General features: G+C 42.4%; 1 protein-coding gene across 1 annotated transcript; it reads right to left on the bottom strand.

Moving 5' to 3' along the window:
* Nucleotides 1-365: 365 nt before the first annotated feature.
* LOC139159371 (C-type lectin domain family 2 member B-like) lies at nucleotides 366-20975 on the bottom strand. The gene is made up of 6 exons (XM_070736690.1): nucleotides 20957-20975; nucleotides 18924-19112; nucleotides 14848-14940; nucleotides 6288-6472; nucleotides 5375-5475; nucleotides 366-1821 (listed from the first exon to the last, which is right to left on the bottom strand). Exons 1-6 carry the CDS (start codon nucleotides 20973-20975, stop codon nucleotides 1698-1700), a joined length of 711 nt encoding a protein of 236 aa, XP_070592791.1. The 3' UTR covers nucleotides 366-1697.
* Nucleotides 20976-21987: the final 1012 nt, after the last annotated feature.

Below are 21987 nucleotides of genomic sequence, written 5' to 3'. Positions count from 1 at the left end.
TCATCGTGGTATTCTTTGTTGTTGGGTACTTTGAGGTGGGCTAGGTCTAGAGTCTTTGAGTTTATTGTTGACAATGTTGTAGAAAGCTCTATTAGATTTGTTGCGTAGGTTTTCCTCGTTTGCTGTAGTTCAGGCATTCTGCTTTTTTATTATATTATATTATTATTATGATTTAATTTTAGTAGCTAATTATTATTTCTTGTGACTCTTAATTTTAGGCCTTATTGCTTCCTTTCTTCGTAGTATCTTTACTTATCTTTGTTTTTTTCCATTACAACCAATTACATTGTTGAAGTTGATTGTGGTAGGACTAGGAAAGGTTGGGCATGAGCCATTGTTGTTTACAAAGACTGAGCTGAAAAGAATAGAATAGAATAGAATTTTTATTGGCCAAGTGTGATTGGACACACAAGGAATTTGTCTTGGTGCATATGCTCTCAACGTACATAAAATAAAATATACATTTGTCAAGAATCATGTAGTACAACACTTAATGATTGTCATAGGGGTCAAATAAGCAATGAAGAAGCAATATTAATAAATATCTTAGGATATACGCAACAAGTTACAGTCATACGGTCAACACGGGAGGAAATGGGTGATAGGAATGAGAAAAACTAGTAGAATAGAAGTGCAGATTTAGTAGAAAGTCTGACAGTGTTGAGGGAATTATTTGTTTAGTAGAGTGATGGCGTTCGGGAAAAAACTGTTCTTGTGTCTAGTTGTCTTGGTGTGCAGTGCTCTGTAGCGACGTTTTGAGGGTAGGAGTTGAAACAATTTGTGTCCAGGATGTGAGGGGTCAGTAAATATTTTACCCGCCCTCTTTTTGACTCGTGCAGTATACAGGTCCTCAATGGAAGGCAGATTGGCAGCAATTGTTTTTTCTGCAATTCTGATTATCCTCTGAAGTCTGTGTCGGTCCTGTTGGGTTGCAGCACCAAACCAGACAGTTATAGAGGTGCAGATGACAGACTCCATGATTCCTCTGTACAACTGAATCAGCAGCTCCTTGAATGTGTTAGAAGTTGGCTTTAACTGTTTCATCATTATAGTCTTTATCATTTGGTCCTTTAAGGGGTGGGATGGATTCTAGAGTCTTTGGGTCGATTGTTTACCAAATTATAGAAGGCACAAGTGGACTTCATATGTAGAAGGTTTACTTCCTGATTAATGTGATAATTGGTACATTGAGACTTTATTTGGTGACACAAATTTTTGTAGCAGCTTTTAAAATTTGCAACGTAGCCTGTTTTATTTTTTTACCAAAGAGATCCTTTTTTTTGGATTGGGGCTTCTTTATTTTTATGGGTAATTTATTTTTCTTGGTTTTGGTGATTATTAGTGGTACATATAATTTTATGACTCTTTGGATTTCAAGCAAAAATATATTGTAGTAATTTTCAGCAGTATTATAGCCAGAGAATGTATGCCAATCAAGAGATGAGAGGTCAGCTTCTATGATATCACAGTTGGTCTTTCTAAAGTTGTAATTGGTTATCCCATCATTAAGATGGTTTCTGTAAGGACATATATTGAGACAAAAGTCATTCTATGTCTTCTAACACTGTTACAAAAGATTTCTTTTAGTGTAAACTGTTGCATGTAAACTGTTGCATGTAAACTGTTGCATGTAAACTGTTGCAGAAGATGAGATCAAGACAATTGTCTAGTATTGTCTGTAATTAGTTGATCTAGCCCTATCCAAGTTTGTGACAACCTTCTGGAAGGCTGCAAAGAAAATGTTTCTCTGTGGAGCATTTGGTACTATCAGCTCCTTTTCCATGTACATAGGCACAGAAGCCTTCTCCTCCCACTGGAAACCTGCAAAAAGGACAAGAGATTACTACCATATCTGCATGAACAGAAATTAGCATTGCAGGAAGAATCCTTTCATGAAGATTTCCAGCTTTAGAGTATAGGAAGCAACAGGCAACAATGTGCCTACATAGTGCAGTGAATCAACTTCATTATGAAGTCTGGAGTTTATAGAAGTTTTGTCCAATAAACATTTCCCATGACTGGGAAAAGCTGGTGTACAAATAAATACACATGCACAAACATAAAGTATCCTGTTTCAGGCATCTGGAATAACTGCATAGCATATGGTGGTCATATCCTCAACTTCACAGAGGAGTAAAAGTTTTACATGGCAGGTGACATGATAGTTGAAACATGGCAGCTTTTTCCACTTTCTGCTATTAGAAGAGATTCCAGAATGTTTTTAAACCCTCAATGGAATCTAGAACCTGAAAGTCAACTAGTCAACTCTTAGTGAAACTAACGTCTTAGAAATTATTTTCAGAACTCTCTTTACACATTAAATCTGAATATTACAAGCTGCGAGCATTTCCTAAATACAGTGGTACCTCTACCTAAGAACGCCTCTACTTACGAACTTTTCTAGATAAGAACCGGGTATTCAATATTTTTTTGCCTCTTCTCAAGAACCATTTTCCACTTACAAACCTGAGCCTCCCGAACTGTAACTGGAAAAGGCAGGGAGAAGCCTCCGTGGGGCCTCTCTAGGAATCTCCTGGGAGGAAACAGGGCCAGAAAAGGTGGGGAGAAGTCTCCATGGGGCCTCTCTAGGAATCTCCTCCACCCTCCCTATGGTTTCCCCAATCACATGCATTATTTGCTTTTACATTGATTCCTATGGGAAAAATTTCTTCTTCTTACAATCTTTTCTACTTAAGAACCTGGTCACGGAATGAATTAAGTTTTTGGATAGCGAGAGGGGCAGCATATTAAATTAGAGAAATAAAGAAATACCATATTTTTCAGAGTATAAGCTGCATCTTTCTACCCTCTCCCCCAAAAAGGGTGAAAACTTGGGTATGTCTTATACACCGAATTTAGCCCCACCCATCCACCTCAATCTTTGGTCTCTGCCTGCCAGCAATTTACCTTCTTGCAGCAAACAACAGCAGAACCTGCTTAGCACAAGCCACTGATTAACTGCCTCCTGACACTCATCTGATTGATTGAAGTTGCTGGCAAGCCCAAGTGCTAAAATGAAAGTGAAGTTAAACCTGCATATAGGCAAATTGCTGGAGGGATCAGCTGGTGCTGAAACTGGTTGTTTGTTTTTTGCTACAAGGAGATAAGTCAATAACTATAAATGCCTATAGAATGTTCAAACTTATTTTACTGCTTTATTATTAACTTAACAAAATGAAGAAGCTTTTTAAAATAAATGTTTGATCTGAAGAGACCCAGTGCTATTGTATTTTCTTTTAAATAGCAGAGAATACTTCCAGAAAGCCACATTAATTTTAAAGATCTTTAAAAGTATTATCTGAAATGTAACATTAAGATAAGGCAGCTGAGTTAAACCGTTTGGAGTAGATCTATTTAAATAATTGTGAGAATATAGTGTGATTACATTTAAGAAAACTTTCTGGGATTAATATATTTCCATCATGTACATTTCTTCAATTCTTTACTATTTCTATGGGTCAGGCACACATGCAGAGAAATACACAGCAAACAGTGTATATCATCTGTGCTGTTTGCTTTTTGGCAAATTGCTGAGAGATAGAAGCCTTTTTTCTTTGTTTTCTTCTCCCAAAACTAAGGTGTGAAAAATACAGTAGCTCAAATGTAATAATCTCAGCCGTCCCCTGTCTTATTGCTCTCCTATATCTCCTATACCTTTCTTCTATTCCTATATCTCTTCTTCTATTCTTTCATTGATATGTTTTATTCCTATATCTTCTCTTCTCTTCTTTCTTAGATATATTTTACTATGAGTATATCCTCTATAACCTTCATTATGTATTTTACTATGTGTATACCCACTAAAAACCTCATTGTGTATTGGACAAAATCAATCAATCAATAAAATAAATTTCAGTGATCAAGGAGATATTTAGGCAAGTTTCTAGCACCTCTGATTATGCTTAGTCATTGAAATTTTGAACTGAAATTTCAGGTGCATACTTCCTCTTTTATCTGCATATTCCAATTATTTGATCAGGATACTTAATTTGAAGTCCATTTGATGAAATCTACAATCAGATCCTTTCACCCAATCCAATTGTCTAGTCAACCTAATTTGATTACTTTTCAAATAAGTATGTTTTTCTAAAGGAAGCTAAGGAAACATTTTGAACTAAGGTAACTTTTCTTGTCATTTTTTTTTATTGTGAGCACACATCCACATTAAAATTGAAATTATGTTTTGTACTCTGAAGAGAAAATGTATATCTATCCAAACACATACATGTGCACATGCTATATACATACATATATATCTGCACCATGTATGTATGTATGTATGTATGTATGTATGTATATGTGTGCATATGCAGGTCTTGACATATTCGGGTTCTAGGGCGAACAAGGACAGAAGCACCAGCCTGAAGATGACGAGTGGGACCTCGTCGAAACATCGCCAGAAATCTCTGAATCCTACATGGGAAGAAACCCGAATATGCCAAGACCTTCATACCTGTACCCGTGAAAATCTACGAAAACATTTATACATATATACATTAATCACTGTCCATTTTGAATATGTAGCGGAAAGTGGAAACGAGAATTCACAAGATCAAGGATTTGAATCAGGTCAGGGGTGGTTGATACACCAACACATTGCAGTATAAACTTTAATATGTACACTCATATTGAGATTCGGTGGTGCAGTGGTTAGAGTGCAGTACTGCAAGGTACGTCTGCAGATCATTGGCTGCCAGCAGTTTGACAGATCGAATCTCAGTAGGCTCAAGGTTGACTCAGCTTTCCATCCTTCCAAGGTTGGTAAAATGAGGACCCAAACTCTTGGGGCAATATGCTTTCTCTCTGTGAACCGCTTAGAGAGGGCTGCAAAGCGCTTGAAGCAGTATATAAGTCTAAATGCTATTGCTATTTCAATGCCATGTTTTTTTAAAAAATATACGACCAAACAGAAACCCTAGCCCAACTTTCATGTCTACACCTACCCCCCAAATATCCCCTTGTTAAGCCCTGGCTACTGTCTGGTGGAGCAAGGCGCATGTATAAAGATCAAGGTAGGGCAGGCTCCACTCACCCGGCACCCACTTGCCTTAGCAGACAGGTCTACCATGTCTTGACTTCTTGTGTGCCTGCTTTCATCCAAATGCAGAGTGACTCATCGTGCTGGTGCCGCAGCTCACGGCAGAACACAAGGCACATTGCACCAGTACCAAAGCTTGCGGCAGGATACTGTGTGGCTTGTCACACCTGTGGCACTGCTTTTTTTTTCATTTTTCCTGTCTATTTGTGTCTTATTTTTGAGGAGAGAACCTAGATTCTCATTTTTTCAGCCACTCAAGATTTAGTATAATGTGTATTAATGCATTAAATAAGTAAATAGCTGTATATGTTCTATAACTAGATGAAACATACTTACTGATTTTTAAACTCTGTACCATTGGACCATTTCCAGACCTGATCTTTTTTTGAAAGTCCAAACCAATAATGATCAGAACGTAAAATATTTGCACAAAAGTCCTGGGAGAAAAGAAATAATGTATAATAAAATCCTCACTTAACACATTAATTTTGGAAAGCAAGTGTCTATTATTTTTTACCATCTACTGAATGCCAAAATACACAATTTGTGTCATGTGTATTTCATTTGTCATATGTATTTCATTTGTACAAGATCATATTCAACTAAGATAAAATTAATGCATATGTAACTGCCTTGTCAGAACTATTTCAGATAGCTTCCCAGCAGCCTCCCGAAGCCGAACGCCAAACCCGAACTTCCGGGTTCGCCGTTCGGAGGCTACTGGGAAGCCCCCCGGCTGTTTTAAAAGGTGACTGCCGGGCTGGGGGACTTCCCAGCAACACCCCGAACCCCAAACCCGGAAGTTCGGCAAAAGTTTGGGGTTCGGGAGGTTGCTGGGAAGCCCCCCAGCCCGGCTGTCACCTTTTAAAACAGCCGGGCGGCTTCCCAGGAGCCTCCCGAAGCCGAACGCCAAACCCAAACTTCCGGGTTCGGCGTTCGGAGGCTGCTGGGAAGCCCCGCCGCCCGGCTGTCACCTTTTAAAACAGCCAGGGGGCTTCCCAGCAGCCTCCCAAACGCCGAATCCGGAAGTTCGGGTTTGGCGTTCGTAACACGAAAAAAGTTCGTAAGAAGAGGCAATTTTTTTCTGAACCCTGGGTTCATATCTCGAGTTGTTCATAAGATGAGGGGTTCGTATCTTGAGGTACCACTGTACTATATAGATAATAATAAATATAATTAATATGTTTACTTTTTATAATTGTGAATGCCAGGACAATTATCCAATTGATCATGTCCATTTATTCCTTACCAATTCCTTCTGTGTATCAATCACAGCCATGGAAGCATTAAATGAGGAACAGATGTTTGAACTCATAGGCCAGCTTCTTTTTTCTTTTGATATATAGAAATATTTTCCATTGTATATGATCCAAGAATCTGGGCAGACAAAACTTTGACAAGGAGCACAAATGGGACAAGATTTTTCTTTTCTAACTAGAAGTAAAACAAAATGAGTAAATCTTAGAGCTTGTGATTAACTACAGTTCTGACAACAAAGTTTAACTAATCAGCATTAAGCACCTCTTTTAAATTGTAATTCAAGGGGTTTTTAAAAAAAAGAAAACCAAGTTAATTAATCTGAAAATACAGGTAGTCCTCACTTACAAATCAGAATTGTGATTAGCACAAACCAGTGAGGGGCTACCAAAATTTTTACTACCACACTGGGGGCATGGCTTATGCAGGATGCCCTGTATTTTCTTTCAAAATCTTTCAGTGCAAATTGAGTGCTCTGGGGTTGAGCTCCATTTTCACTACCCCACTGTATCCTGCCCCCCAGTCTGGGCAGCAGCCCACTCCTGGCCCAGACAAAGAGATAGATGGGATGGGATGGAGAGAGGAAGGAAGGCAGGGATAGATAGGAGAGTGAGAGTGAGAGAGAAAGAGAGAGGGAGACAGGGAGGGAGAGAGGGAGAGGGAGACAGAGTTTCCCACAGAAAAGAAAATACCGGGAGCCACAAAACCTGGGTAGGCATGGCTGGGGGGGAGGATTATGTATTTAAGTGGTAATAAATGACATCAGGTTGGCTATGCCCACCTAGGTTTTGTGACTCCCAGTGTTTTATTTTCTGTGGGAAACAGGTCCAAATTTATTTATTTATGCTGCCCTTCTCCGAGGACACAGGGTGGCTCACATGTCGAAAAACAATATAGAGTATACATAACTAAAAAACACAATTAATATAACTAAGACTTTAAAAGACACTAATAGAGTTAAAATCATCCATTACCATTCACACATCGAAACATACTACATTTGTCGGCCAGGGTCTAATGACTCCTTGAGTGTTTAAGGTTGCAGATCCTGAGCTAAGCAGTACAATTCTAATGTGAACAGTCACAGGAGTTTCAACTGCAGTTGCCTCACCATGGATGGTTAACTGCAATTTATTTATTTATTAGATTTGTATGCCGCCCCTCTCCAAAGACTCAGGGCGGCTAACAACAATAAAGAAAACAATGTAACAAATCTAATATTAAAAAGCAATCTAAAAAACCCCAATTTAAGAGACCAATCATACAAACAAGCATACCATGTATAAATTCTATAAGTCTAGGGGGAAGGGGAAAAAATTTCAATTCCCCCATGCCTGACAACAGAGGTGGGTTTTAAGGAGCTTGCGAAAGGCAAGGAGGGTGGCGGTAACTCTGATATCTGGGGGGAGCTGGTTCCAGAGGGTCGGGGTCACCACTGAGAAGGCTCTTTTCCTGGGTCCTGCCAAACGACATTGTTTAGTCGACAGGACCCGGAGAAGGCCAACTCTGTGGGACCTAACCGGTCGCTGGGATTCGTGCGGCAGAAGGCGATCCTGGAGATATTCTGGTCCGGTGCCATGAAGGGCTTTATAGGTCATAACCAACACTTTGAATTGTGACCAGAAATTGATCGGCAACCAATGCAGACTGCGGAGTGTTGGTGTAACATGGGCATGCCTTGGGAAGCCCATGATTGCTCTCGCAGCTGCATTCTGCATGATCTGAAGTTTCCGAACACTTTTCAAAGGTAGCCCCATGTAGAGAGTATTACAGTAGTCGAACATCGAGGTGATGAGGGCATGAGTGACTGTGAGCAGTGAGTCCCGGTCCAGATAGGGCCGCAACTGGTGCACCAGGCGAACCTGGGCAAACGCCCCCCTCGCCACACCTGAAAGATGTTTCTCTAATGTGAGCTGTGGGTCGAGGAGGACGCCCAAGTTGCGGACCCTCTCTGAGGGGGTCAATAATCCCCCCCAGGGTTATGGACGGACAGATGGAATTGTCCTTGGGAGGCAGAACCCACAGCCACTCCGTCTTATCCGGGTTGAGCTTGAGTCTGTTGACACCCATCCAGACCCCAACAGCCTCCAGGCACCGGCACATCACTTCCACTGCTTCGTTGACTGGACATGGGGTGGAGATTTATAACTAGGTATCATCCGCATACTGATGATACCTCACCCCATGCCCCTGGATTATCTCACCCAGCGGTTTCATGTAGATATTAAATAACAGGGGGAGAGGACCAACCCCTGAGGCACCCCACAAGGGTGTAACCTCGAGGTCGACCTCTGACCCCCCACTAACACTGACTACGACCGACCGGAGAGGTAGGAGGAGAACCACTGAAGAACAGTGCCTCCCACTCCCAACCCCTCCAGACGGCACAGAAGGATACCAGCCGCTGAGAGGTCAAGAAGCACCAGGACAGAGGACAAGCCCCTGTCCCGGGCCTGCCAGAGATCATCCATCAATGCGGCCAAAGCAGTTTCTGTGTTGTAGCCGTGCCTGAATCCAGACTGCTGGGGATGTAGATAATCGGCTTCTTCCAAGGATTGCTGGAGTTGGAGCGCCACCACCTTCTCAACAATCTTCCCCATAGAGGGAAAGTTGGAGACTCGACGGTAGTTATTAAGCACGGCTGGGTCCAGGGAAGGCTTCTTGAGGAGGGGGCGCACAAGTGCCTCCTTATAAGGAGCCAGAAAGGACCCCCTCCCCAAGGAGGTGTTGACAATCTCCTGGACTCAGCTCCGTGTCACCTCCCTGCTGGCCGAAACCAGCCAGGAGGGACACAGATCCAGTAAACAGGTGGCAGAACTCACAGCTCCAATGGCCTTGTCCACTTCATCAGGTGTCACCAGATCAAACTCTTCCCAGACAGGTGGACAAGTACGTGCCCCAGTCACCTCGACTGACTCGTTGTCAGTTGACTCTGTTATCCAATTGGAGTTGAGGTCCGCCTGGATCCGAGCGATTTTATCAGCGAAAAACATGTTAAAATCCTCGGCACTACTCTGCAAGGGCTCCCCAACTCCCCCCTGGTTAAGAAGGGAGCGGGTCACCCTAAACAGAGCGGCCGGGCGGGATTCCGCTGATGCAATCAAGGCGGCATGATACGCACATCTTGCTGCCTTGAGCGCCACTTTGTAAGTCTTAATGTGAGCTCTTACAAGTGTTTGATCGGATTCGGACTTACTCTTCCTCCATCGCTTCTCTTCTGGTGTTTCAACTCCCGGAGCTCCTCGTTGAACCATGGAGCTCTACGGGGTCTAGCGCCATGGAGAGGTCGCAACGGCACAATTCGGTCCAGAGCCTCCGCTGCAGCCTTGTCCCAGGCCTCAGCCAGAGACTCTGCCGAGCTGTGGATGAGTGTATCTGGAATAACCCCAAGCGCAGTCTGAAAACCTTCTGGATCCATCAGGCGCCTGGGGCGGAACAACCTAATTGGTTCCGCCTCCCTGTGGGGAAGGATTGGAGCCAGGAAGTCAAGCCACAGTAGAAAATGGTCCGACCATGACAAAGGCAATACAGTGATACCTTGTCTTACAAACTTAATTGGTTCCAGGATGAGGTTCTTAAGGTGAAAAGTTTGTAAGACGAAACAAAGTTTCCCATAGGAATCAATGGAAAAGCGATTAATGCGTGCAGGCAGAAAAATTCACCCCTTTTGCCAGCCGAAGCGCCCATTTTTGCGCTACTGGGATTCCCCTGAGGTTCCCCTCCATACTGCAGGAGAATCCCAGCAGGGAAATCCCAGCATCACAAAAACAAGCGCTTCGCTGGCAACGGAAGTCCAGAAGTGGGGTTTCCCATGGAGGGGAACCTCAGGGGAATCCCAGCAGCGCAAAACGGGTGCTTCGCTGGCAACAGGAGTCCGGAGGCGGGGCATCCCAGCGGTGGTGGTGGGTTTGTAAGGTGAAAATAGTTTGTAAGAAGAGGCAAAAAAATCTTAAACCTTGGGTTTGTATTTCGAAAAGTTTGTATGATGAGGCGTTTGTAAGATGAGGTATCACTGTACTTCTAAGCCCGTTTGTCTCAGACCAATACTCAATTGCTCAGAGAGGAATACCATGTCGGGTGCGTGCCCTCCCTCGTGAGTTGGACCCTGTACTACTTGGGTCAGGTCCATGGCTGTCATGGTGGCCATGAACCCCTGTGCCAGTCCAGAGATTTCGCCGAATGACGGCAGGTTGAAGTCCCCCAGGACAATAAGTCCGGGGAACTCCACCGCCAACCCGGCTACCTCCTCGAGTAGCACAGGCAGGGCCTGTGACACGCAGCTGGGAGGCAGGTACGTGAGAAACAAGCCCACCTGAACCCCTAAGTCCAACTTCACCTGGAGGGCCTCGCAACCCGCAATCTCTGGAGCAATGAGTTTACGCAGGCCAAGGCTCTCCCTGGCTATAATAGCCACTCCTCCCCCACTTCCCATGCTTTGTGATTTCAACTTGCAAACTTCCCTCAGAGTTTCCCCACTGACTGCTCATTGGTAACTGGTTGTGAAGATTACAAATGGCCACCATGTAATGTGGAATGCTGTGATTGGGTTATCAAGTACCTAAACTGCCATCAGGTGAATTTGGGGCTGTTGTAACAACTACAACTATAAGGACTGGTTATAAGTCATTTTATGCAATTGTCAACTTCAAATCTTCATTCAATCACAGACTAACACATAAAATAGAGGGAAACATGGTTGTTTCAAATAAAAAACAAGACAGGCAGAGAGAGAGAGAGAGAGAGTTCACAAACATGAGTACACACTAAAACAGGTTAGAAGCAATCCTATGGCACAACAAGAAAATTACTGAGCAGCACTTGCCTTTGGATAGAGATGGAATCAAATTGATCTGATAAGAGCATTTTAAGATAAAATAAACCAGCTTATTTAATAAGAAGTGGAAATAACTTCTGGAATACTTCTGCATAAAAGGAAAAATTGAGCACAATGTGTTCCATTTATAAATGATCCCAACATCACATGGACACAATCTTTATTTGAAAAGATTTTTTTTTGTATCTTCCTTCAATAATTTAATGATTGCCTCAGTGTCTGTTCAATTAGTGCTGAAAAAGCAACTTTGTGACCAAGGTGCACATTTATGACTTTCTCAATCTGGTGGCTCATATGGTTAGGATTCAGTATTGTGGTTCATCAAGCCCATGTTGAAGGCCCGAGTGCTGCTGTATGCAGGGGTAATCTCCAATCATTCACTCCAACTGCCGATCTAACAATTCAGAAAAGTGTAATCACAAATACTACATGTTATCTTGTTTGTAGTTTGGTATGGGACTAAATCCTTTTATCTTTTAACAAGCCAGATGATCATAATAAATCTTGATACTTTATTAAAGAACAGGATGCGTTGAAATAGTGATGTTGTGTACGGGGTATAGATTTTGTTTTCAGAACATGTGCCTCAGGCTAAGCTGTTTTTATTGCCCCAGAACAAAATGGAGTCTGGCTTCTCAGGATATAAGAATACTCAGTAGACATAAAAATAGTACCAAAAGCATTGTTCTAAACAATGAAAGGTGTGTCCCTGGCCATTAGATGGGGCTCAACACACACCAAGAACAATAGTACATACATAACTATGTTGGAGGCACCTGAGGGTAGAATAAGAAACAATGGGTGGATGTTGAACAAGGATAGAAACAACTTAGAACTAAGGAGAAATTTCCTGACAGTTAGAACAATTAATCAGTGGAACAGCTTTGCCTACAAAAATTGTGAATGCCCCAACACTGGAAGATGTTGGAAGATGTTGGATAACCATTTAAGAAGATGTTGGATAACCGTTTGCCTGAAGTGGTGTAGGGTTTCCTGCCTAAGTAGGGGGTTGGACTAGAAGACCTCCAAGGTCTCTTCCAACTCTGTTGTTTGTTTGTTTGTTTATTTTTTTGATTTGTATGCTGTCCATCTCCCTAGACTTGGGGCGGCTCACAGCATTGACAAAACAATATATAATAACAAATCTAATATAAAAAGTCTAAAATAGCAACTTTATATTAAAAGCCTAAAGACCCCATTTGTTGTTGTTGTTGTTATTATTATTTAAAAATAGTTTTATGCCAGGCAGGAGACTGACTAGGACATGATGGCAAACCTATGGCGCACATGCCACAGATGGCATATAGAGCCATGTGCAAATGTATGCAAGACTTCCATGTTTCATCTCCAGTGCATATGTGCGCACTGGGTTGCTGATTTTCGGCCTTGGGAAAGGCTGTTTCATTCTCCGGATGCTTCACTGAAGCTTCCCTGAAGCCCCAGAGGCAAAATAAAAAATCCCCCAACGGACAAACCGGAGGTTCGGAAAAATTCACTTCAGGTTTGCCTGTTTGGGCATTTTTTCCATCTATCAGCAGTGGTAGGTTCCTACCGGTGTGGTCCTGAGTGCTGTATCAATAGGAACCCACTGATGCAATTTTCGGTGATTTGTTTTCCAGCGTCTCCTGAGACGGAGCTTCTCAGCTGCACTTTGGATGAAGACATTAAGGTGAGGGTGGGCCAGAGGGATTCTTCCAATATGGAGACGCTTGAAAAAAATTGCTGAAAAATGCATTAGTGGATTCCTACCAATGGGGCCTTCCAGACCACATGGGTATAAACCCACCATGCCTACCAGGGTTCAGAAAGGCCTGTGCGCATGTGCAAGGGGGAGCGAAGGGGTGTGGGCAAGTGCACGCATGCTAGCACACCCACCCACACTTTTTGGGCAAGTGAATCCAAAAAGGTTCACCATCACTGGACTAGGAGAAAGAAATTTCTGGGAAATGTAAAAACAATCAGTGGAACATCTTGCCTCCAGAACTTCTGGATGGTACCTCTATGGTTCCTTCTAACCCTGCTATTCTGCTTTTCGGAAAGCTTTAAGACTGGCTGTTCTCTTGGGCTAGGCCAGGATGTTGGGAGATGTGGTAGATAATAGATGTTACTGTGCCTCAACTGTGTATTTTGTTGTAATTTCTGGTTTTTAAACTGGATATATGATAATTCTATTTTTATGGCTTTACACTGCTGGAATCATGTTTTGCATGTTGGGTGGCCATATAAATCATTTGAATCAGTGCTTCCCAAACTTTGTCCTTCATTACACACTCCGCAGTCTGCATTGGCTGCCTATCAGTTTCCGGTCACAATTTAAAGTGTTGGTTATGACCTATAAAGCCCTACATGGCATCGGAGCAGAATATCTCCGGGACCGCCTTCTGCCGCACGAATCTCAGCGACCAGTTAGGTCCCACGGAATTGGCCTTCTCTGGGTCCTGTCGACGAAACAATGTCGTCTGACGGGACCCAGGGGAAGAGCCTTCTCTGTGGTGGCCCTGACCCTCTGGAACCAACTTCCCCCAGAGATTAGGATTGCCCCCACGCTCCTTGCCTTTCGCAAACTCCTTAAAACCCACCTCTGTCGTCAGGCATAGGGAAATTGATTCCCCTGGGCTGTTCCTGCTTTACGTATGGTTTGTATGAGACGTGTGATTGTTTTTTATATTAAGGGTTTTAAATTGTTTTTTAACTATTGGATTTGTATTGTTCTGTTGTTGTGAGCCACCCTGACTCTTCGGAGAGGGGCAGCATTCTAATCTAATCTAATCTAATCTAATCTAATCTAATCTAATCTAATCTAAAAATACAAACAAACAAACAAAACCCTTTTTTACCTAACATAAATAAAACACAATATCACTGTTGTAATAAAGTAACAGGTTTATGTGTCTTTATCCAAAGAAAAACCACTTTTATCCAATTTGGGATAATTTACCCATGTTTGGGAAGCACTAAATAAACTAAATTAGGAAGTGAGAGTTCAGTATGTCAGGAGAAACATAAAAGTTTAATTATAGTAGGAAAACACCATTTGGTACAGTGGCTAAGGCTTCAAATTAGAAATGGGGAGATTGTGAGTTGCAATCCTGCCTTCTGCACAAAACTAGTTTGCTTCACTCTGTCTCAGGTCTAGAAAGATGAAAGAGCCAGGGACAATTTTGCTATGAAATTTGCAAGGTTTGTCCAAGCAGTTGCTAGGACTCAAAGACTGACCTGATGGCACTACTTAAAACTTCTCAAAAAAGCCACTCAATACTTGAGTGTGTATGATAAAACCTGGAGAGAAATTATCAGGAATGAAAGGTTATGGAATCAAATGCTAATTTAGGTTGGATCATGCTCTCTTCTTTCTGCCCTGCCCAACCCCCACACATCTGCACTGGGCTTGTCCTAATTTTAATATAACAATATTTGCTTCCTGAAGCATTTATAAGAGTCAAAAAATAATGCAATCACAGTAGTGCAATAAAATTCTTCCCTTTGTGGCTATGAAGGGAACATTTGACACACTCACAGAAGTTATACAAATCTAATAAATAAACAACAGAGTTGGAAGAGACCTTGGTGTATGCATTATTTTTACTGATTTGACAAACACACACACAATTGCTACAACTTCCTTCCAAATTGTTCTGTGGTTTAAATGCATGTAGTGATCTTGATGTAAACAATAACAATTATGGAGAAAGTTACATAGAAATGTCTCACTACTTACCAGCCAATGAAATTATAACAATAATCAAAACAATGACCAGAATAGCAGCTACTATAGTGATATTTTTGACTGTAATGTACTTATTTAGGTAACCTGAAAAACAGAAAGGGAAATAGCAGGAGATGAAATTCAAGATTATACCAATAATTAAAACAATATCCAGAATAATAGCTCCTATAAAGATTGTTTTGTACATAAGTACTTTCAGTACAAGATCTGAAAAACAGAAAGGAAAATATCCGGAGATGAAGTCCAAGATTTTATTTTGATTGTTTTGTTTTTGTTGTGTTGTAAGCTTCCCAGGATATGGTCATATTCAATGTTCCCTGTAAGCTGTGCAGGTGTGCGCCCGTGCAGCCATCAGCAACCCCCCATGCACTAACTTTTGAAGTGGCGCAAAGCTGCACCATCCTGGATCGCTTGCTTGCTCACTCACCTCTTCCTGGCTGCGATCACTAAGATCGCGAAGAGGAAGTTTGGCCCCACGCGGTTGCCGCCCCAAGCAAGATGGTGACACCCATTAGGCACTTCCGGCTGGCTTCGCTGAGTCCGAGCAGCATTGGATCGGAAGGAGCGAGCCAGCTAGCTAAGAGTGAGAAGCCTGCTTTCTTCTGCCGGGGTGCCTGCCACCACCCTGCTGCCCAGGCTTAGCCACTGGCTGGCCGCGGCCCTGCCGCCACCAAGGCCCAGCCGCCAGCCGGCCATTGCCCTCATGCTAGCCCCTTACCGCATGCTGCTGCCGGATCCATAATCATGGGGGGCGTGGCCATGGAACCCGCATCAGGCCGGCGCCTTCCCGTCACCCAGGCCCAGCCCCTTGCCGCCTTTCCCTCTGCCATAGGATGGGGAGAGAAAGAAAGAGAAAGAGGGAGGGGGAGAAAGAGAGACAAGAGAGAAAGAAAGAGGGAGAGAGAGAAAGAGAGGGAGAGAGAAAAAGATAGGGGGAGAGATAGATTGATCTTGGCAAAGATAGAGTGGACAAAGACAAAGATGAAATGGACAAAGACAATGATGGAATGGTCATCATCAATGTGAGAGATAGACGTGAGAAACTCTAAGGTGAGCCAGACTTTTTTGACTTATAATTAAATACATTTATGAATATATTGGATGTTGATGTTTTTGATCTGAGACTGACAGACTAAGTTCTCAAATACATCTTGGTATTTCTAGAGGGAAAGATTTATAATTTGCAATGTCTGTTGTAAGAGGCTAATCTTAGAAAGTTTGGGATGTTGAATGATTACTGTCTATTTGAAAATATGCTGTTGAAAATATAGAGTTATGGATGTCAGAACTCGCGCATGCGTGATAGCACATGCCCACTTGATTGATTGATTGATTGATTTTTTTTTACTTCTATGCCGCCCAGTCCTGAAGGGACTGCCACTCAGACACTATACTTTTTCGCCCACACTGAAAAAAAATTAGAGGGAACATTGGTCATACTGTAAGTGGCTATGTAGGAGAAGCAGACACTATGACATGCTAAGACAAACAGATGTACAGACAGAAAGAGAGACAGAGGGAAAAGTTCAGCTATACTTAATGCCAGAAACCAAACATTTACCAAAAACAACTGACTTTAATTTGTATATAACAGTTTTTATATTCTGTATGTTAGAACTTAGAATCTTCAGTCTTACCTGTTGCAGCTGGCATATAAAACAGTAAGGGAGGGGAATTTAGGAAAGGAATTTGTAACTATTTGGACAGCTTTCAAATGGGAATGTCGGATGTATTTCCATGTGTTGACAATTCAAGATTTTGGTCTGACTCACAGCAGCTGTTTTTGCCACAAATAACCCTGAATAACCCTCACTTTCCTCCCTTCGCTCCACAAGGAAAACAGAAGGAAGCAATTAGTGTGACTCGAAAGAGCCCAGAAACACAGCCTTGTCGTCTGTTGTGTGTGGCCTTCAGGTTTCTTTCCCACAGAACAGATCAAGTGGATTAGGAGTGGCTAAGATCGTCCATCGTGTCATAGTCATGGGAGACACAAAGTTAATCTGAATACCACCATTTTTAAATGCTCAACAGTCCTGTTAGAAGGAAAGGCTGGCAACCCCTTGGGAGATTGTCATGGCCAAAAATGTAACAACCCCAAATAAAGTGATACCTCGTCTTACAAACCCCTCATCATATGAACTTTTCGAGATACAAACCTGGGGTTTAGGATTTTTTTGCCTCTTCTTCGGAACTATTTTCACTTTACGAACCCAAACCGCCACCGCTGGGATGCCCCACCTCGCAACATCGCAAAAACACGGAAGTTCTTGAAACCCCACCTTCAGACGTCTGTGTTTTTGCGATGCTGCGATTTCGCTGAGGCTCCCCTCGCTGGGAAACCCCCACCTCCGAACTTCCATTGCCAGTGAAGCACCCATTTTTGGGCTGCCGGGATTCCCCTGCAGCATCACAAAAACACGGAAGTCCAGAGGTGCTGTTTCCGATGGAGGGGAGCCTCAGGGGAATCCCAGCAGTGCAAAAGCGGGCGCTTCGGTTAGCAAAAGCGGTGAGTTTTGGGCTTGCACGCATTAATCGCTTTTCCATTGATTCTTATGGGAAACAAAAGTTTGTCTTACGAACTTTTCACCTTACGAACCTCAGTAATATTTTTCCAAAACTTCAAATATTTTTCCATAAGGCAACGTGGGAAGAAGGTTGACAACAATGAACATACACACATGGGAGGGAGCTGGGAAAGTAGATTAGGCAAAGCAAAAAACAAACAAACAAACCCTCAGCTACCAAATTTATTCATGAACGAGACAGTAAAACAAGACAGGGCATGTCTGAATGTAAATACAAGACTTACACACACACAGAGAGTAATATTTCTAATGTCTCTTGTGCTGCTGAGGAATCCTTGCTAGAGACAGTGGCAGATTACAGATTATCAGAGTTGTAAGGAACCTTGTAGGTTATCTTGTCCAATCCTCTGCCCAAGCAGGACTAATTTCTGACAAATGACTAATCTCTTCTTCAAAGCCTCCAGTGATGAAGCTCCAACAACATCTGAAGGCAAAGCTGTTCCATTGGTTGATTGCTCTCATGTTCAGAAAGTTCCTTCTTATTTTTAGGTTGAATCTCTCCTTGATCAGTTTCCATCTATTGTTCCTTATCTGGTGCCTTGGAAAATAGCTTGACCCTTTACTCTCTGTGGCAGTCCCTCAAATATTGGAACATTGCTATCAAGTCTCCCTTAGTCCTTCTCCTCACTAGACAAGCCATGCCCAGCTCCTATATCTGTTCTTCACATGTCTTAGCCTCCAGCCCCCTAATCATCTTGGTTGATCTTCTCTTCACTTTTTGTAGAGTCTCAACATCTTTTAAAAAAATATTATGGATATTCATCACTTCCTTTGGCTACTATGGTTTAGTAATGATGTAAGGGCTATAGTCAATGAAAAAAGGGCTGCCTATAGTAGGTATAAAGAGTCTGGAAGTATAGCTGACAGAGCGGTGTATAAAATGAGACAGAAGGAGGCGAAACAGATAATATATGCTGCCAAAGCCTCAAAACAGGAAGAAATTGCCAAATCTGTAAAGAAGGGGGATAAAACCTTCTTCAGATATATTAGTGATAGGAAGAAGAAAAACTGCAGCATCACAAAGCTTCGTACTGGAGATAATACATACATTGATGGGAATAAAAAGATTGCTGACCATTTGAATAGTTACTTCTGTTCAGTTTTCTCAGAAAGGCAGCTTAAAATATATTTTTTTACTTGCTCCAACCACTGTGTTTCATTTCTTCCCCTTCCAAGATTACAAAAGCTCCCATGCAGATATTAGTCTATATTTTTTCCATATATTTCTCTTGCACTCTTTGCATCAGACCTTTGAGCAGAGGGTTCAGAAATCAGATTATCACAACATTCAGAATTTCCTTCTTCCCCTAAAAAAAGGTAGAATGTTACAAGTATGACAATAAATAAGATATATGGTCCAAATTGAAAAGATGCTGCCCACAATACCCAACAAGGGGCACTTTGTTCCAACCACTGTGTTTCATTTCTTCCCCTTCCAAGATTACAAAAGCTCCCATGCAGATATTAGTCTATATTTTTTACCATTTATTTCTCTTGCAGTCTTTGCATCAGACCTTCGAGCAGAGGGTTCAGAAATCAGATTATCACAACATTCAGAATTTCCTTCTTCCCCTAAAAAAAGGTAGAATGTTACAAGTATGACAATAAATAAGAGATAGGGTCCAATTTTGCAATTGAAAAGATGCTGCCCACAATATCCAACAAGGGGCACTTTCACAGTCAAAACAATTTAAAAAAATATTTTAAGTAGCTGAAACCCACAAAGATCCCAACATTCTGAACTATTGAACACTCACTGGCCGAACTGCAATATTTCAGATGATTATATTAGGGGATGGTGCCCGTGTCACAGGACAAAGTTGGGCATGAATCTGATATATTTCCACTGCTTTTGTGATGCACATTGGAAGATCTTGCTGTTGCAGAACCAGGTATGTATATTGCTGAATTCTATCTGAAAGTGATATTCCACATAGAATCTCATGTTTCAAAGCCTCTGATTTACACAATGAGCCTCTTAAAGCTTTGAAAATCATCTGGCAGAGCCCTCTCAGATGTTCTTCCTGGTTGGTTAGAATTTGAGCATTTTGCTACCAAAATTTTTACTACCACACTGTGGGGGTGGCTTATGCAGGATGCCCTGCATTTTCTTTCAACATCATTCAGTGCAAATTGGGTGCTCTGGGGTGGAGCTCCATTTTTGCTACTCCATTGCGTTCTACCCAGTCCGGGATGTAGCCCACCTCTGGCTTGCTCCCAGTACACCTCTTACCAGAAGAACTAGGGATGACTGAAGAAAACAATCCTACTGGTAACCCGTTCTCTTACCAGTTCAACCTTAATTCTAGTTTGAGTCAAGGGTCTGTTCTGGGTCCTAATCTTTTTAATATGTTTGTGAGTGACATAGGGGAAGGTCTGGTAGGGAAGGTTTGCCTATTTGCTGATGACTCTAAAGTGTGCAATAGGGTTGATATTCCTGGAGGGGTCTGTAATATGGTAAATGATTTAGCTTTACTAGATAAATGGTCAAAGCAATGGAAACTGCAGTTTAATGTTTCCAAATGTAAAATAATGCACTTGGGGAAAAGGAATCCTCAAACTGAGTATTGCATTGGCAGTTCTGTGTTAGCAAAAACTTCAGAAGAGAAGGATTTAGGGGTAGTGATTTCTGACAGTCTCAAAATGGGTGAGCAGTGTGGTCGGGCGGTAGGAAAGGCAAGTAGGATGCTTGGCTGCATAGCTAGAGGTATAACAAGCAGGAAGAGGGAGATTGTAATCCCCTTATATAGAGCGCTGGTGAGACCACATTTGGAGTACTGTGTTCAGTTCTGGAGACCTCACCTACAAAAAGATATTGACAAAATTGAACGGGTCCAAAGATGGGCTACAAGAATGGTGGAAGGTCTTAAGTATAAAACGTATCAGGAAAGACTTAATGAACTCAATCTGTATAGTCTGGAAGACAGAAGGAAAAGGGGGGACATGATTGAAACATTTAAATATGTTAAAGGGTTAAATAGGGTTCAGGAGGGAAGTGTTTTTAACAGGAAAGTGAACACAAGAACAAGGGGACACAATCTGAAGTTAGTTGGGGGAAAGATCAAAGGCAACATGAGAAAATATTATTTTACTGAAAGAGTAGTAGATCCTTGGAACAAACTTCCAGCAGACGTGGTTGGTAAATCCACAGTAACCGAATTTAAACATGCCTGGGATAAACATATATCCATTGTAAGATAAAATACAGGAAATAGTATAAGGGCAGACTAGATGGACCATGAGGTCTTTTTCTGCCATCAGTCTTCTATGTTTCTATGTTTCTATGAGTCCAGTCATCTCCAAAAATTGCAGATCAAAACCTTGGCCCATTCAAATTTGCTTTTTTCAACTCATGCTTGCCTTATTGTGATTCCTCTGCTTAGAATAGAACCCAATGCTTTTAGCCATAAAATCAATTAAGAGTTTTTTTCTGAGTTTTTTCATAAGTACCCTAGGTTTTTCCTCCTGCTTTCTGTAATTCTCAGCTAGATGAAAGAAAGAGCTGAAGGCCTCACCCGTAATTTTTTCTGGCATCTTCCAAACCTTCTGTAGTCATCCCCACCACTCCCCCCAAAAAACCAGGATTCGGACCATATGGAAAGAAAAGAAATTGGTATTACCCATTCCTGTACTGGAATGCACCGTTTCCTGTAGGCTGCGTGCGTGCACACACGTGCGCCCCAAAAAATACCCCCTGCACACCCTTTTCCATGGGTGCGCGCTCCCCATCCCCGTGCCAGCCCGCGGGGGGGCGGGCGGGGGCGGGGAGGTGCGGCAGTAGGAAGAAAGGGAGCCGCGGCAGCCCCTGCCTCCCCATGGTGCCTCCGGCCCCCTCGCGCCCCTGGCCTCTCGCCTCTGCCCCCCGCCCGCCCGATCCGCCCTCTCTTCTCCTCCGCCGCCTCCTGCCTTGGGGCGCGACTTCTGCCACAGCGGTGGCGGCTGCGGGACATAGAAACATAGAAGTCTGACGGCAGAAAAAGACCCCATGGTCCATCTAGTCTGCCCTTATACTATTTTCTGTATTTTATCTTAGGATGGATATATGTTTATCCCAGGCATGTTTAAATTCAGTTACTGTGGATTTATCTACCACGTCTGCTGGAAGTTTGTTCCAAGGATCTACTACTCTTTCAGTAAAATAATATTTTCTCATGTTGCTTTTGATCTTTCCCCCAACTAACCTCAGATTGTGTCCCCTTGTTCTTGTGTTCACTTTCCTATTAAAAACACTTCCCTCCTGGACCTTATTTAACCCTTTAATATATTTAAATGTTTCGATCATGTCCCCCCTTTTCCTTCTGTCCTCCAGACTATACAGATTGAGTTCATTAAGTCTTTCCTGATATGTTTTATACTTAAGACCTTCCACCATTCTTGTAGCCCGTCTTTGGACCCGTTCAATTTTGTCAATATCTTTTTGTAGGTGAGGTCTCCAGAACTGAACACAGTATTCCAAATGTGGTCTCACCAGCATTCTATATAGCGGGATCATAATCTCCCTCTTCCTGCTTGTTATACCTCTAGCTATGCAGCCAAGCATCCTACT

The sequence above is a fragment of the Erythrolamprus reginae genome, chromosome 2 (genome assembly GCF_031021105.1).
Source record: "Erythrolamprus reginae isolate rEryReg1 chromosome 2, rEryReg1.hap1, whole genome shotgun sequence".
In the NCBI taxonomy this organism is placed as follows: Eukaryota; Metazoa; Chordata; class Lepidosauria; order Squamata; family Dipsadidae; genus Erythrolamprus; species Erythrolamprus reginae.
This window is presented reverse-complemented; position numbering and strand designations above follow the sequence as displayed.

What these genes read in the sequence shown, in the direction of transcription:
- LOC139159371 (XM_070736690.1), bottom strand. An exon ending in GACTGCAAGAGAAATAAATG is followed by an intron (nt 14,941 to 18,923) that starts GTAAAAAATATA and finishes TCTGTTTTTCAG; the next exon opens with GTTACCTAAATAAGTACATT. An exon ending in TTGATACACAGAAGGAATTG is followed by an intron (nt 5,476 to 6,287) that starts GTAAGGAATAAA and finishes CTTTTCTCCCAG; the next exon opens with GACTTTTGTGCAAATATTTT.